Source organism: Dysidea avara, chromosome 8 (assembly GCF_963678975.1).
Source record: "Dysidea avara chromosome 8, odDysAvar1.4, whole genome shotgun sequence".
Classification (NCBI taxonomy): domain Eukaryota; kingdom Metazoa; phylum Porifera; class Demospongiae; order Dictyoceratida; family Dysideidae; genus Dysidea; species Dysidea avara.
In genome coordinates this window covers 37,529,943-37,546,985 of record NC_089279.1, presented here as the reverse complement: position 1 = coordinate 37,546,985, position 17,043 = coordinate 37,529,943, and the positions used below count along the sequence as shown (strand labels likewise).

Sequence of the window (17,043 nt, the reverse complement as noted above, 5' to 3'; positions counted from 1 at the left end):
ATGATACCTATTACATATACGTACATATATGGTACCTCAATGCATGGAAGAATAAATTCACCATACTGTGGTATACAACTAATATATGTAACGTGCATCTATACCATTGCATCTTCAAAACTACTTAACAGGTAAACCTGATATTTACTTGAGAAGTTATAAAATAGACTTTATAACATGATTATAATAGCAATCAGCAAACGCACATGTGACAGACTACAGTGTAAAATGATTGGTTAAATTAAACATGTCAGGTTGTACTCAACCAGTCACATTACAAAACACATGCACAATCTTACCATTGGATATTGCAGGCTTAGATGATGAACTGCTATGAGAAAGTGGCTTTGAAGCTAAGATATCATTCATCAAACTGAAGGCATCTTGAAGTCTTTTTGTGGCATTCTCTTTTCTACATACATAAGTACATACTTAACTACACACATACATACATGTATGCACGCATGCATGCATACATACATACATACATAGATGTAACACTTTCACACCTCAGATCAAAGGAGCCACCTGGGCTACATTTTGTATGTAGCCCAGCTAACCGGCTACATACAAAATATAGCCAGGCTACAACTGGGCAGTGATTATATAGGTGTTGAGGCTGAAATCGATTGTGGGGATCGATTAATACTCACATGATTATGATGCACAACTTGGACTTTGCCATGAAAACCACTCAGACGGAGAGCGTTTTGTTATTCTTGCTATCCTACAAGTTAAAAAATGTTGGGCTAAGGTGAGAACTAGTGCTATAGCTTATTCACCTATTGTTTCCACATGTTTTCGAATATGGACACACCCCCATCATTAAGCTACCACTCTGCATGGAGTAACCACTCTGCATGGAGTAACCACTCTACAAGCAAGCTTACCTATCTAGGCCCTTAGTGAACTTCATAATTTTTCCATAAATGATTCAATAGCACTGAATAAAACATTAAACTCATGTAACCAAAATTCTCTGCAAAATTCTCCGTGATATCTCTAGGATATGTCCATTCATCGTAACCGAACATAACCAGAACGTAACAGCTGCTGACCCATAATTGAATTTTTTAGGTACGCATATATAATACATCCAGTGGCTGCACTCATATTGGCTTGGGTGATTCATCACCCTGTACAGACTATCAGCCTGAGAAGTGTTACATATTAACTGTAACACGGGGAATGAGGGCTTTGCCTGATATGTATGCCTGACTCCCCCCGAGGGCCGCAGACCCAAAGGCAGAGGGCATACATTATCAGGCAAAGCCCTCATGCCCATGTTACAACTATTACATACATACAAACATACATACATACAAACATACACACCTACGTACCTACATACATACAGACATACACACACACACACACACGTACATACACACATACGTACATACACACATACGTACACATACGTACATACACACATACGTACATACACACATACGTACCTACATACACACATACGTACCTACATACACACATACGTACATACACACATACGTACGTACACACATACGTACGTACATACACACATACGTACATACACACATACGTACATACACACATACGTACCTACACACATACGTACCTACATACACACATACGTACATACATACATACATACAGACATACATACGTACATACATACATACATGCATGCATGCATGCATGCATTCATACATACATACATACATACATACATACATACATACATACATACATACATACATACATACATACATACATACATACATACATACATACATACATACATACATACATACATACATACATACATACATACATACATACATACATACATACATACATACATACATACATACATACATACATACATACATACATACATACATACATCCATGCATACATACATACATACATACATACATACATACATACATACATACATACATACATACATACATAAATACATGCATGCATGCATGCATACATACATACATACATACATACATACATACATACATACATACATACATACATACATACATACATACATACATACATACATACATACATACATACATACATACATACATACATACATACATACATACATGCATGCATGCATACATACATACATACATACATACATACATACATACATACATACATAGTATGTGCACACATACATGCATACAAATTTGCATACCTCCTGTGAGCCAGATTTCTGCTATCACTAGAGATGCCCTGCTGCAAGACATTGACATACAATGACTATTTAAGGTGGTACTGAGCCAATTATATGAAGCTGTACAATTTCTCACAGCCCATGTACTTAATGAGCTTCCTGAAACTTGACTAATTATTTTATGTCTAAAGGGCATTGGTGATAGCCTGCACTCATATGACTATATATTAACTCAAAACTAATTTTATCGATAACTTGGGCAATGAACAATCCAGACCTAAGCCATTTCAGCTCCAACTATTTCTCACCTTGTAGAGCAATTCTACAATGTATTTTTAACAATAACAGAATTCAAGGTAGTAAAACATAGACCAACATAGCCCATGAAGGACATTTTGATGTAAGTCTATGTGGATGGCCAAGGCTTGCTCTGTAAAGCAGCAAGCACATAAAGTAAGCCAGAATTTGTGCATTGTCCTTTGTTAAGCTACAGTATGCATATGTAAAAATTTGTCCATCTTGCACTGCTCTAGGTAATTCCTCTCCTAAGATGGACCAGTACAGGGACTACTAGTTACACTATATGTAACTACAGTGGAACCTGTCTATAATGGTCACCTTGGGACCAGATATATCTGGCCTTTATATACAGGTGGCTGTTATAGAGAAAACCTGCATAAGGTGGTCAGCAGCATTTTAGTGGCTATGACCGTTATAAATGAGTAATTAATATTAAGAGGCTCACGCCAACCGCAATGCAGTAATATTTTAGTAAGAAGAAAATATCCTGACCGCCTGGCAGACTCTGTAAGCGTTCGAGCGTTAATCGGATGGCTGCAGGTTCGAGGCTGCCCAGGTCCAGTCATGGATTTTTTCTTCTTTCTCCTACTTTTCAAACATACTTAGTGCAGTTAATAAACATCTTAGGCCTTTATAAGGCCTTCTGGTATACAGGCTCTGCCTTTACCAGGTACTTTAATCATAATTTTAATACAGAAAGGGCAAGGTGAGCTTGTATGAATGTTGGTTATAGCTATTGAATACGTTTAAGCAATGAATCCTGATAGATTATATACTACTCATTGAAAGGCAGGAAGTGTGATAATTGCGCATTAATTGAAATGGTGCCATGGTACGTGGTGCCAGGCAATTTGCTTAACAAGCCACCATAAAAGGTAGCAACCGCTATATGAAGGAGAAAGTTATATATACAGTGATTCATAGGTGAATTCTTGGTCGGCCATTATATGCATTAGACAGGTGACCGCTTAATGCAGACCACAATGCATACATTTGTATGGGAAAATATTTGGGACCTCGTGACCATTGCCATTATGCAAAGGTGACCGCTTAATCCAGGTGACCGTAACACAGGTTCCACTGTATAGTGATATTTCTTACATACATAGTTGTCCAACACATTCCGAAAGAAGAACTTTGACAAGCTGGCATCTTTAACATGTGAATAATACATGTACATCAAGACACACGGTAGTGTGTCGTGCGGCCCAAGAAGCCGGCGCGCCACACCCGTGAGTATATTGACAGGAAGAACGAAAACGTCATTTTCACACCTTTGTATCTCGGTGATCACTTATCTGATTGGAACCAAATTTGCTACACAGTTGCCCGCCAGCCAAGGGAGTCTACATTCCAAATTTGAAGGAAATCGCTCCAGCCATTTCCTAGATACGAGCTGCCAAAGTTTCATTTTTTTTTCTTTGTTTTTTCTTCTTCTTCTTCGTCTTTGCTATAACAAGCAAACGCGTACTCTGATCGCCATGAAATTTGGCACACAGAAAGGGAGTCCAAAGGCGAATCCTAGCATCAAATTTGGTACAAATCCGATGAATGGTTCAGGAGTTATGAGCGATTATTCGCGTAAAACAAGATCGGTTTGTTGTCACGCCTACAGGGTAAACCGCTTCATGGAATGAGTTGAAAATTGCTATGTAGATGGAGTAACCATCGTAGGAGTGCCTTTTGGTGGTTTGAAAGGAATCGAGATAAATACCATGGAGATATGACACAAAACCCAACCTGTGTCACAATTACGCGATCGATTTGTACGAATAAAAAAGTATTAGTTTTCACGCCTACTAGGCAAACCGCTTAGAGCAATGAGCTGAAAATCGGTGTATAGCTGGAATAATCTTCATAGAAAGTCCTTGCAGTAGTACAGAAGAATCGGATTACAAACCACTGAGTTATGATCCTAAAGCCAACTCCGTGTAGCAAATGCGAGATCGAGATACTCTAATAGAACAGTCACCCTAATAGAGCATTTGGCTAATTTATTTACTCCATTATAGAATTTTATTACATCACAAGTTATTCTGTAGGGAGTTCAGCTGCAAACAGTTAAGCTTATAGACAGTTCGGCAAGAAGCAAGTCACCATGTGGAGAGTTAAGCAAATATATCACTATAGAGATTCAGAACATTACAAGTCACACTGAAGAAAGTTCAGCTATAAACAAGTCATGCACCCTGTAGAGAATTCAGCTACAATTAAGTCACTGTCTAGAGAATTCAGCTACACAGAATTCAGCTACACACAAGTCACTGTGGAGAGAGTTCAGCTACAAACAAATGTCGCTGTGGAGAGAGTTCAGCTACAAACAAATTACCCTGTAGAGAGATCAGCTACAAATAAAACACTTTGCAGAGTGTTCAGCTACAACAAATCAACCTTTAGAGCGATCAGCAATGAACAAATCAACACAAATCTACCTGTAGAGAGATAAGCTAGAAACAAATCACCCTGTAGAGAGTTCAGCTACAAAAAATCACCCTGTAGAGACATCAACTAGAAACTAGACACAATGTAAGGAGTTCAGCTACAAGCAATCACCCTGTAGAGAGTTCAGCTAAAACAAATCACTTTATAGAGAGTTCAGCTACAAACAAATTACCCTGACAAACAAATCAACCTGCAGAGAGATCAGCTACAAACAAATCAACTTGTAGAGAGATCAGCTATAAAAAAAATCACCCTGTAGAGACATCAGCTAGAAACTAGACACAATGTAAGGAGTTCAGCTACAAGCAGTCACCCTGTAGAGAGTTCAACTAAAACAAATCAACCTGCAGAGAGATCAGTTACACACAAATCAACTTGTAGAGAGATCAGCTACAAACAAATCACCCTATAGAGATATCAGCTAGAAACTAATCACCCTGAAGAGAGGTCAGCTACAAAAAATCATCTTGTAGAGAGATCAACTACAAACAAAACACTTTGCAGAGAGTTCAGCTACAAACAAATCAACCTTTAGAGCGATCAGCTAGAAACAAATCACCCTGAAGAGAGGTCAGCTACAAAAAATCACCCTGTAGAGATATCAGCTAGAAACTAATCACCCTGAAGAGAGGTCAGCTACAAAAAATCATCTTGCAGAGAGATCAACTACAAACAAAACACTTTGCAGAGAGTTCAGCTACAAACAAATCAACCTTTATAGCGATCAGCAACAAACAAATCAACCTGTAGAGAGATCATCTAGAAACAAATCAACCTGTAGAGAGATAAGCTAGAAACAAATCACCCTGTAGAGAGTTCAGCTAAAACAAATCAATCTGCAGAGAGATCAGCTACAAACAAATCACCTTATAGATAGTTCAGCTACAAACAAATTACCTTGTAGAGAGATCGGCTACAAACAAATTACCCTGCAGAGAGATCAGCTACACACAAATCAACTTGTATAGAGATCAGCTACAAACAAATTACCCTGCAGAGAGATCAGCTACACACAAATCAACTTGTATAGAGATCAGCTACAAACAAATCACCCTGTAGAGAGATCAGCTACAAACTAGACACAATGTAAGGAGTTCAGCTACAAGCAAATTACCCTATAGAGAGTTCATCTACAAACAAATCAACCTGTAGAGCAATCAGCTAGAAACAAATCACCCTGAAGAGAGGTCAGCTACAAATAAACACTTTGCAGAGAGTTCAGCTACAAACAAATCAACTTTTAGAGTGATCAGCAACAAACAAATCAACTTGTAGAGAGATCAGCTACAAACAAATCAACCTGCAGAGAGATCAGCTACAAACAAATCAGCTTGTAGAGAGACCAGTTACACACAAATCAACCTGTAGAGAGATAAGCTAGAAACAAATCACCCTGCAGAGAGTTCAGTTACAAGCAAAACACCCTGTAGAGAGTTCAGCAACAAAGAAACCACCATGTAGAGAGTTCAGCTGCAAACAAATCACCTTATAGAGAGTTCAGCTACAAACAAATCACCCTGCAGAGAGTTCAGTTACAAGCAAAACACCCTGTAGAGAGTTCAGCAACAAAGAAACCACCATGTAGAGAGTTCAGCTGCAAACAAATCACCTTATAGAGAGTTCAGCTACAAACAAATCACCCTGCAGAGAGTTCAGTTACAAGCAAAACACCCTGTAGAGAGTTCAGCAACAAAGAAACCACCATGTAGAGAGTTCAGCTGCAAACAAATCACTCTGTAGAGAGTTCAGCTACAAAGAAACCGCCATGTAGAGAGTTCAGTCTCAAACAAACCACCTTGTAGAGAATTCAACTACAACAAATCACCCTGTAGAGAAGAAGTTACCTTGTAGAGAGTTCAGCTACAAAGAAACCATCATGTAGGGAGTTCAGCTACAAAGAAACCACCATGTAGAGAGTTTAGCTGCAAATAAATCACCTGTAGAGAGTTCAGCTAGAAACAAATCACCCCGTAGAGAGATCAGCTGGACGAAGTCACTTTGTAGAGAGTTCAGCTACAAAGAAACTATCATGTAGAGAGTTCAGCTGCAAACAAATCACCCTGTAGAGAGTTCAGCTACAAAAAAAACCACCCTGTAGAGAGTTCAGCTAGACGAAGTCACCTTATAGAGAGTTCAGCTACAAAGAAACCATCATGTAGAGAGTTCAGCTACAAAGAAACCACCATGTAGAGAGTTTAGCTGCAAACAAATCACCCTGTAGATAGGCCAGCTAGAAGAGGTCACCTTGTAGAGAGTTCAGCTACAAAGAAACCATCCTGTATATAGTTCAGCTACATTTCAAGTCACCCAGTAGAGAGATCAGCTGCAAAAAAATATCCTGTGGGGAATAATGGGCATGTAATAAATATATGTATATAATTTGTATAATTACTAATAAAATCAAAAATAATTGAAGTATTACAAATCTTCTTTAAGTTCTTTTCTTCTTCCTGTGGTAAAGAAAAAAAAACACATGGGTTAAAAAAGCCCCAAAGCCAGCCATAGGCCGGCTTTGCAGTATACAAATACAAAAAGAAGTGATATCTAATCAAAAACAGCCAAGCTGTAAAAAAAGGTGCGGCCCCCAAAAAGGCCATGGTGAAAAAAGATGTGAAATCCAAGGTGGCGGCCAAGAAATGGCTGTGATGGTAGGTTAATGGTTACATTTTAATAACGACAATTCAGGTGAATTTTGTGCCACTTGGTCTTGGCACCAAAATCACTTGAATTGTCGTTATTAAAATTTAACCATTAACCTACCATCACAGCCATTTCTTGGCCGCCACCTTGGATTTCACATCTTTTTTCACCATGGCCTTTTTGGGGGCCGCACTTTTTTTTACAGCTTGGCTGTTTTTGATTAGATAACAATAGCCTGGTGGCCTGGTAGAGCATAGAGGTCTACAGTTTTCCATGTTTGTTTAGGCATGACCACAAATTTGCTGTCTAATTAATGTTATAAGAAGGGATGCTGCATTTGTCGTGACATTCAGAATATTGTGACATAAAATCCAATGACATAGTATGTCATGGCCCATATATAGAAAGAGTGCACAAATTTGGCTAGTTTAATTGACTATTGGGAAAACAACATGTATTATGCTCTTAAAGTATTGATGTTTCATGAAAATTCACCAAAAAGAAACACATTTTGTTAGGCTTTTTCTAGAGCAAGTTATGTCGTGACATATGATATATTTATTATACAAATGTCTGTGACATATGACATAAAAATTTCTATGTTGTGGCATCCTAAGGCTTCACATTATGGGATCAGCACCACTCATGGTAAGAATTACATACTTGTGATGGCCTTTCTGATGACAATCGTTTTCTTCTTCTATGTTTGTGTTCTTTAATGGCATGTGATTCAGAAAGCATAGAGTTATCTTTAGTAGATGAAGAATTACTGCAACAGAAAAGTTGCATATAAAACACATACACATATACATACTTACATACATACATACATGCATACATGCATACATGCATACATACGTACATACATACATACATACATACATACATACATACATACATACATACATACATACATACATACATACATACATACATACATACATACATACATACATACATACATACATACATACATACATACATACATACATACATACATACATACATACATACATACATACATACATACATACATACATACATACATACATACATACACACATACATTCATACATACATACATATATACATACATACGCATACATATATACAGGTGTAAAATAATTTAAAAAAATAAAACATGAGAATAGAGATCACTGAAAAAAGTAAAGAAACAAGAGTCAAACAAGCCAGCATGTTAAACACGCAGTGTTCTCTATTTGGACTCGATGGATATGGTTATTGTGGTAGAAACTAAGGAGAAAACAGTAGTTTCTCCAGAAATCAGGGGTAGATAAGTACTGAGAATGCTTATGTATAAATGTTTTTTTGAGTCCAAATAGATATCTCTGTGTGTTTAACATGCTGGCTTGTTTGACTCTTGTTTCTTTACTTTTTTCAGCAATCTCCATTCCCATGTTTTAATTTCTTAAATTATTCAAAACTAGTTTGTTTACTTTTTATAAATTCATTTATGGATAGCTAACATGATAATAAGAGGTGCTAATATTACACAGTACCAAACATGTATATCAAGTTAGTCATCATTTACAGCAGCTGTATAAGTAGTCAGCTAATATTATCTGAGTTAGCAAACACCAGTGTATTGTTTCTTACTATTGAATGTACTTTGTACTATACAGCTTTGACATATCCAACTATAGGCAATGTATAGCATGCATGCTGTGGTCAGCAATAGTGTGGCTTCTGATTTATCATATACGCATGCACACTTGTGCAGTGATATGATCACAATAAGTCAAGTATGCAGTGGTATACAACAACATTGTTGCTCTGGTATATACTGCAGTTAAACACTAGTGTAAAAATAATTTTTAAAATTAAACATGGGAATAGAAATTGCTGAAAAAAATAAAGAAACAAGAGTCAAACAATCCAGTATGTTAAACACACACAGAGATCTCTATTTGGACTCAATGAATATGGTAGAAACTAAGGAGAAAACAGTAGAGATCTCTGTGTGTTTACCATACTGGCTTGTTTGACTCTTGTTTCTTTACTTTTTCAGCGATCTCTATTCCCATGTTTATTTTTAAAATTATTTTTACACTAGTTTGGTTACTTTTTATAAATCCATTTATGGATAGCTAACATGATAATAAGAGTTGCTAATATTACACAGTACTAAGCATGTATATCAAGTTAGTGATCATGTATAATATAGCTGTTAAGTAGTCCGCTAATATTATCAGAGTTAGCAAACACCAGTGTAATGTTTCATTACTATTGAATGTACTTTGTACTATACAGCTTTGACATATCCAACTATAGGCACAGTTTATAGAACTTTGCGTGGGTGAGATCAAAGGGAAAAGTGTACTTTAAATTTCATAAAGTACACTCTCAGCCGGCCAACTGCTTCATCGACCACAAAGAGTGCTTTATTACACCGCAAAGAGTGCTTTATTCGTTCAATGAAGCACTCTTTGTGGTGCAATAAAGCACTTAGTGTAGCAGCACAACCAAAAAATCGTGCACTTTTTCAAAAAACCATGAAACTTTCCACACAAATAGTACTCCTCAATACATGTATTTTTAGATACAGTGCCATCACTGATTTGACCTTTGGTGACCTTTACTGCCATTTTTGTACAGAAAATTGATCATTTTTGTCTTTAACTCCCCGAGGCAGTAATTAACTTGTTAAAACGTGACACCAAACAAAAGATCTTGCTAATAGAAACAACTTGGTTTTTATTTGAAGTCAATAGGAGATTTCATTCTTAAGTTATGAGTATTTTTATTAGCTGCAAAATTTGATAAATTTATGTATAATTATCTGCCCACAGGTAATTCACACCTTGAGGGCAGGTAAATTTATCAAATTTTGCAGCTAGTAAAAATGATCATAACTTTGTAATGAAATCACCTATTGACTTCAAATAAAAACCAAGTTGTTTCTATCAGCAATATCTTTTGTTTGGTACTATGTTTTAACAAGTTAATTACCGCCTCAGGGAGTAAAAGACAAAAATGATCTATTTTCTGTACAAAAATGGCCAAAAAGGTCACCAAAGGTCAACTCAGTGATGGCACTATATCTAAAATTACATGTCATGAGGAGTACTATTTATGTGGAAGGTTTCATGGTTTTATGGAAAAGTGCATAATGTTACCAATTTTGAGGGCTACGCCACTATGCTATCTCTTTGTGGGCAATAAAGCACAGTTGCCCACATGCCTTAGTGCAGGCTAATGGCCTGCGGGGCTCACGCCAGTACGACTAATCACCCTAGCCGGTGAAGGCTGATAGCCTCACCACACTGAGTGATCAATCACCCCAGCCGATACGAGTTCTACCACTGGATTGATTTATAGGCATTATACCTAAATGCTTCAATGATGGGTGGGAGAAGGTAACATTGCTGTTACGATTGTTAATTTTATTTTCATTTATTAATGTTTTACAGCACAAGTGCTGAAGGTCTGTAGTAGGCCTGGGCGGTATTGACTTTTACAATACCTCGGTATTTATTATTAAAATATTGCGATATAACTATATAGTTATTGAATATTTTGACAGGTTAATATAACAACATAGTATATAAAGTGTAAGTCTAGTTGTACTAATATAAAATATTACAAATTTTTGCTTAAAAAGTTAACATGTTTACTTTGTCTGGTTTTAGGGAAGATCTGCTGGGGGTGACTATATTTCCTGAAGTGCTGAATAATCGCTCAGATGCAGAACTCGTAGCACACACACACAAGTATTTTTGTGCTAGTTGTGAAATATGTGGGTATTGGCTGCTATATGTTTTCCACCAGGGTAGAATCTCCTCTTCTGAGTCCAACTTAGGTAGTGACAAGTACCTTTCAAGTTCAGTGTCAAAGATCTGTTCTGGTGAAATAAAACGAGATCTCTCCTCTTCATCTTCATAAATCTTGAACAAAGTTCCTAAATTTTTCTTCTTTCGTGGAGGCTCTGACTGCTCAGTGACACTGACAGCAGGAGATGATGTCTGAGTAGACTGATGCTGCTGCTCTTGACAATGGCGTACTATATTAGCACCTTCCTCTTTTACTCTAGCTAAAACATCATCTACTTTTCTCACATACTTGACTTTAAACCTCGGATCAAGTACTGATGTGATATCTAAAAGGCTGTGACTTTGTCATCCACGTAACGTCGACTGAGATCATCTTTGATGAGATTCTTTAAGGACCGAGTTAATTGAGAGTCAGCAGGATCCACCTTTAAAATTTTGGATTTTAAAAGCTCGATTATTGGAATCACAGTTGAAACGGTGACGTACTTTTCACCAGACAATGCGTCAGTCAACTCATGAAGTGGGGACAGAGCTTTGTCAATGGACTCCAAGACATCGCCAGGTTGGGTGAAGTTGACCTATCGGCAGCAAAAGCTAGCCTAATGGCTTCTTTTTGCTGAAGGATTCGGCTAACCATTTTACCCATTGATCCCCATCTTGTAGGGCAATCAGCGACTAGAGATTTTTGGTCAATACCTAGGTTAAGCTGTGCCTTTGTGAGCTCTTGCTTCCTTTTCCAACTTTGACTGAAAGCACTTATAATCTTATGGCAAATTCCAAGAACTCTAACACATCGTTGGTCACCATTAAGTGCCTTCGAAACAGCTAAGTGTAAATTGTGCCCAAAGCATGATAATCTAAGCCACTCAAGGTCATTTGCAGCTTTCACAATGTTTGACCCATTATCTGTGGTCAAACAAACCGGATTGTCAGCCTTCAAATCCCAAGCCTCCAAAGCACTCTTCATTGCTTCAGCAATGATTTCTCCAGTGTGTGATTCAGGAAAAAAATGAGTTTGCAAGCACCGAGTTTGCAAAGTCCAATGGCTGTCTATATAATGAAGTGTGTAACTCATGTAAGGTTTTAATCCGATACTGGACCAGATGTCTGTAGTGGCTGAAAAGAATTTCACTTGCTTTAACTCTCCAGCGACTTTTTCTTTTGTTTTGAGTACAATGACGGCAGTGCTGTTTGTGAAAAATACTTACGACTGGGAATTTGGTAACGCGAGTCAAATGCCTTCAATAAGGCTGTAAACCCAGGACGCTCAACTGTTTGTATAGGTAAGGAGTCTTTCGCTAAGCAGTATGTAACTGCATTTGTCAATTCGACCCATCGCTTTCCTTTTCTCTCATATGGCTGGGATCTCGCCAACGCAACAAGCATTGTTGGCTGTGACGGAGAAACGGGAGCTGAAGAACGACTCTTTGGCTTCTGAGATTCGTTGTCCTTCGATTTCTGTTCCATTGCTTGTCGACATTCATCATACAGAGCAGGATGGTTCACTCTCAGATGTGTTATTAAGTTCGAAGTGTTACTGTTCTTGGCAACTACGGCGCGATGACATTTTCGGCAAACAATTTCTTCTTCATTGTCACTTCGGACACCGAAATAATCCCAAACAACTGATATTCTCTTCTTTGTTGAAGGAACGATATCACTAGAAGAATTGGCCATTTTAATCGGAAACGTCCATTTATGCTAATTAACTTTCCGTATTCTAAAATACAGCATTCCGGTAAATTGATTTATTATCACAACTATTTATATATTAATACCGTAATACAACTAGATACCGGTATACCGCCCAGGCTTAGTCTGTAGGACACCTGGTCCTACAGCCTGCTCAAAGACTTTAGCTACATAAGGTGTGTTTGAAAACAGACAAGTCCTGGAGATATCACAGAAATACTTCACCATGTGTCACAATAGAATTGATTGTGGGTTTTCGACCCAAATACGCGATGAGCGTCTATCATGCCAAACTATGGTGAAATACGCATGAGTTACTTTGACTATTTTGTGTGCATTCAGGCTGCTAATAGTTCGAGCAACACGTGTTAATTACGAGTCCTAGTGTATGGTGAAGCTACACAACTAGAAAGTTCTATAAATCATTTAAAGCATAGCCTTGCTCGTGCTATATGAAAAATAAAGCACTTCGGCCGTGCGTCTAGTGCTTTATTTTTCATATAGCGCTCGTGGCTATGTTTTAACATATATGTATAGCATGTGTGGTCAGCAATAGTATGGCTTCTGATTTTTTCAGCTATGTGATCACAATTAAGTCAAGTACGCAGTGGTGCATAACAACATCGTTGCTCTGGTAGTTATGAACATAATATACTGTGGTTAAATATAGATACCACACTTGGTTACATCATCCACACACACAATTTAGTTTATCCCGAAAACTATCATTTGCCGCAATTAATTTTAACGGCCCTTAAACCGATTCCATCTCCCTCTGGGCTGGATCAAATGATTTGAGTTAATACCTAGCTGAGGTATGTAGGTAGGATGCACAAGCATGGCTTGTTAACGTCCAGAGTTGGGATATAATTACTTTTTTTTAAGTAACTAGTATGCATTATTATCCCATGTAACTTAGTTACCTTTACAATTACTTTTGCAAAAGTAACTAGAAGATAAGGTACTAGTTACTCACATAAGCTTGTTTTGTTAACTTTTAAACATGTTTGTATGAGTATTCAGCCTTACAAAAGGAAAAATAGAACTATACATATATGCACTTCTCCAAAAAATTATATAACAAGCAAAGTAGCCATTTCAACAAAAATACACAATCATGGAGTACAGTATATTACTTATTTTGGAGATAGCATACTATTGTAACTATTGTAACTAGTTACAACTTTTGGACAGTTATTCCTAGTTACAAGTTACTAGCTACCAGAGATGTATGTATTATACTAGTTACTTTAAAAGTGTAAATTTACACCCACACAAAGCTATTAAATTATCTCAATGTCTTCATTATGCTGTACTTATTCGTTGTGCACTGCATTGTAGTTTTGTTTGTAGCAAATTTATGTGTTGCACTTTGTAAAACTTGTGAATCCTCTTGAAAGTTCATATATCTATCACAAATCAATCAAAAATCAATCAAAAATCAATCACATTATAAAATTGTTTACATTAGCTTAACAAATGACACCACCCATCATTAATTTTTGTTTACCTGCTGTTTTGCTTGTCAGGTGCTGAACCAGTGGCTAACTCTGTGCTCTCTTGTAATTGTAACTTTGCAGGTGACAAATTTCCACTATCAGAAAGGTGAAGAGGCATATGAACTGAAAGATTACTCTCAGAAGGGGTAGCAGTGTGCAGCTGATGATTGCTGAAGGTAGTAGATATCACAACAGCAGGCTCAGCTTCCAATGTAAACATAGGCTTTGATTTCTGTAGAAATCTTACTTGTTGTAACTGACCAATAGTATCCAATAACTATAATAAAGAAATGCCATAAGAATTAACAAGTGGCATTTGTGCTTCAAAATGTTCAACTATCAGTGTATCTTTAAACTGTACCTGCAGGCATGTGGGAACCAACTACATCCTATCATTTAACCCAGTACCAGCATAGAATATCTGCATTCTGTAACTTTAATTACAAAGCTAATTAATAAGTGAAATTGCACAGCCATAGCATAATAATATAAAAATTATAATTTGGTAAAAAAAGTTTGTGATAAAGCATTTATGTAAATATTTTTGTATGATTTAGACTGAATTACTTCACTTTATGTGACTGCTCTATTAGAGTACAACAATGCAGCAATTTTACCTACAGTGGAAAAAATTGCCAACCACATCTTTTAACCCTTTAAGGACCAAGAGTTGTGTGCATAGTCTACCTTGAAAGCCCACACGTTTTATGATTATTGCGCATTTAGTGTTTTAAATAAATATAATAAGTTTATAGCGTTGACAAAGCCCCTACAAGTGCTCAATTGTATAACAAAATATACTAAAAGACTCGCCTGACAATAATAAACAACATTATCTAACTTACCAAAGTGTAGAACCATTGTCTTAGAAGCACTAAGGTGAGTTTCAAACACCTGAACGCGATCAATTTCTTTGTGACACAATCAATAAAAACAGTCCGCCATTTTAGTTTTTTAAAACTGCATCACGTGATCTTGTATATCAAATTATTAGCCTCTAAATAGTGAGCACTCTGAGCTTTATTTGAAGTTAATACGATGAACACAGCCAAAGTTATGGAGCGATTTCTACAAGGTTAGTTTTATTGTTGTGTAAATATTAAATGTTTGTACTTTGTTAGGAATTTTATACAGGCTTAGTTTTGCGTGATAAGTTGGCCTTATATATCAAAAGAATCGCCTATGAATGGTGAATACAATGGCCCCTGTTTCGATTTAATAGCTTCATATGTTGCAGAGTTATAGCTCTTTGTTTACTGCCAACAATCTTGGACGTAATATTACGGTGCTTGGCTTTCGAGCAATACTTACTTTGGACGTAATATTACGGCAGCAGTCCTTAAAGAGTTAAATAAATGCTTAATTGAAAGTCAATAGCTACAGTATTTAAAGGCATTACACCATACAGCTAGTGCTTATAAACTTTGGCTCGTAGCTACGTAGCTATAAGTTATGGTCGAGTTAAAAATACATACGTAATAGTGAACTTAGGCAAGTTATAAAGATTCACAAAAACAAACAAATTTTATGTGCCTATGTAACTGCCCCTGACACAACTGTACCTTGGTACAAACAGCTGTAATACCTACGTAAATGATTTTAAACATATAAACTACTGAGAGAGAAATGTGTAATTTAGTAACCCTCAACCTAAAACAGCTATTAAATTTGTTACACACTGAAGCACAGTACAGTGGTACCTAGTCACCAGAATTAAATGACCACAAGTCCCACCATACAAATGTATGTGTTGTGACCTGCATTAACTGTGCAATAAGCATAACAGCTGCCAACCAAGACTATGAATACATACTTCACTCTAACGGTCATTGCGTTCCATATAGTGGCAGTTGCAACAATCTGCTATGCAAATGACAACATCATTTCAATTAATATTCAATTATTACACTTCTTGAAGAATGCTATATAATTCATTTGCTTTCATTGCTTAAAAGTATTTATATGCACATGTTGCAGTCAGACCTTCAGTGCTGGTCACTGTAAAGTGCTAATAATAATAATAATAATAATAATATCCCACTGAAGCCCTACATCAAATAAAACATGAGGGTTAGACGAAGTTTAACCCAGGTTAACTGGTCAATCGTAGTCCCAACATTGTGGAACTCAGGAAGAGGCGCTTAATCAGAACGAACTGTGTGTGGTACGAAATAGCTAGAAGCACACATGCACAAAAAGTGAACATACACGAGGCAGCGTTGTGATCTGTTCTGTTTTTGAGACGAGACTTAATAGCATCACCAAAACTCCCAGACAAGGGGGACACTAGAACAGACCCAGTGGTTGATAAAGGAGATGATATTGAACAACTACCCAAGATGGTTCGGGTTGATGAACTGGAGGCGTCCATCGAGAAGATATTGGAGAGAACTCTAAAGAAGGCTACACAAGTGCACAACCCAGTGACGGAGAAGGCAAAATCCAACACTACTGGAAGCCCCCACCCGAAAAAAGGGTTCTCCCGGTAGCCCCTTGGGGC

The 17,043-nt window shown here is 37.1% G+C and overlaps 1 protein-coding gene across 3 annotated transcripts in view; it reads right to left on the bottom strand.

Annotated features, from left to right (window-relative positions):
• Window positions 1-17,043, bottom strand: part of LOC136264625 (uncharacterized) — a 144,995-nt gene that overhangs the window by 36,848 nt on the left and 91,104 nt on the right. For 2 of the 3 annotated variants that reach the window (XM_066059401.1, XM_066059402.1), the window contains exons 21-24: window positions 14,555-14,820; window positions 8,225-8,330; window positions 2,201-2,241; window positions 300-412 (exon numbers count right to left, since the gene is read on the bottom strand). In XM_066059401.1, coding sequence (XP_065915473.1) covers window positions 300-412; window positions 2,201-2,241; window positions 8,225-8,330; window positions 14,555-14,820 — 526 coding nt within the window. The remainder of the gene's footprint in view (window positions 1-299; window positions 413-2,200; window positions 2,242-8,224; window positions 8,331-14,554; window positions 14,821-17,043) is intronic. The other variant, XM_066059403.1, reaches the window with a different exon arrangement.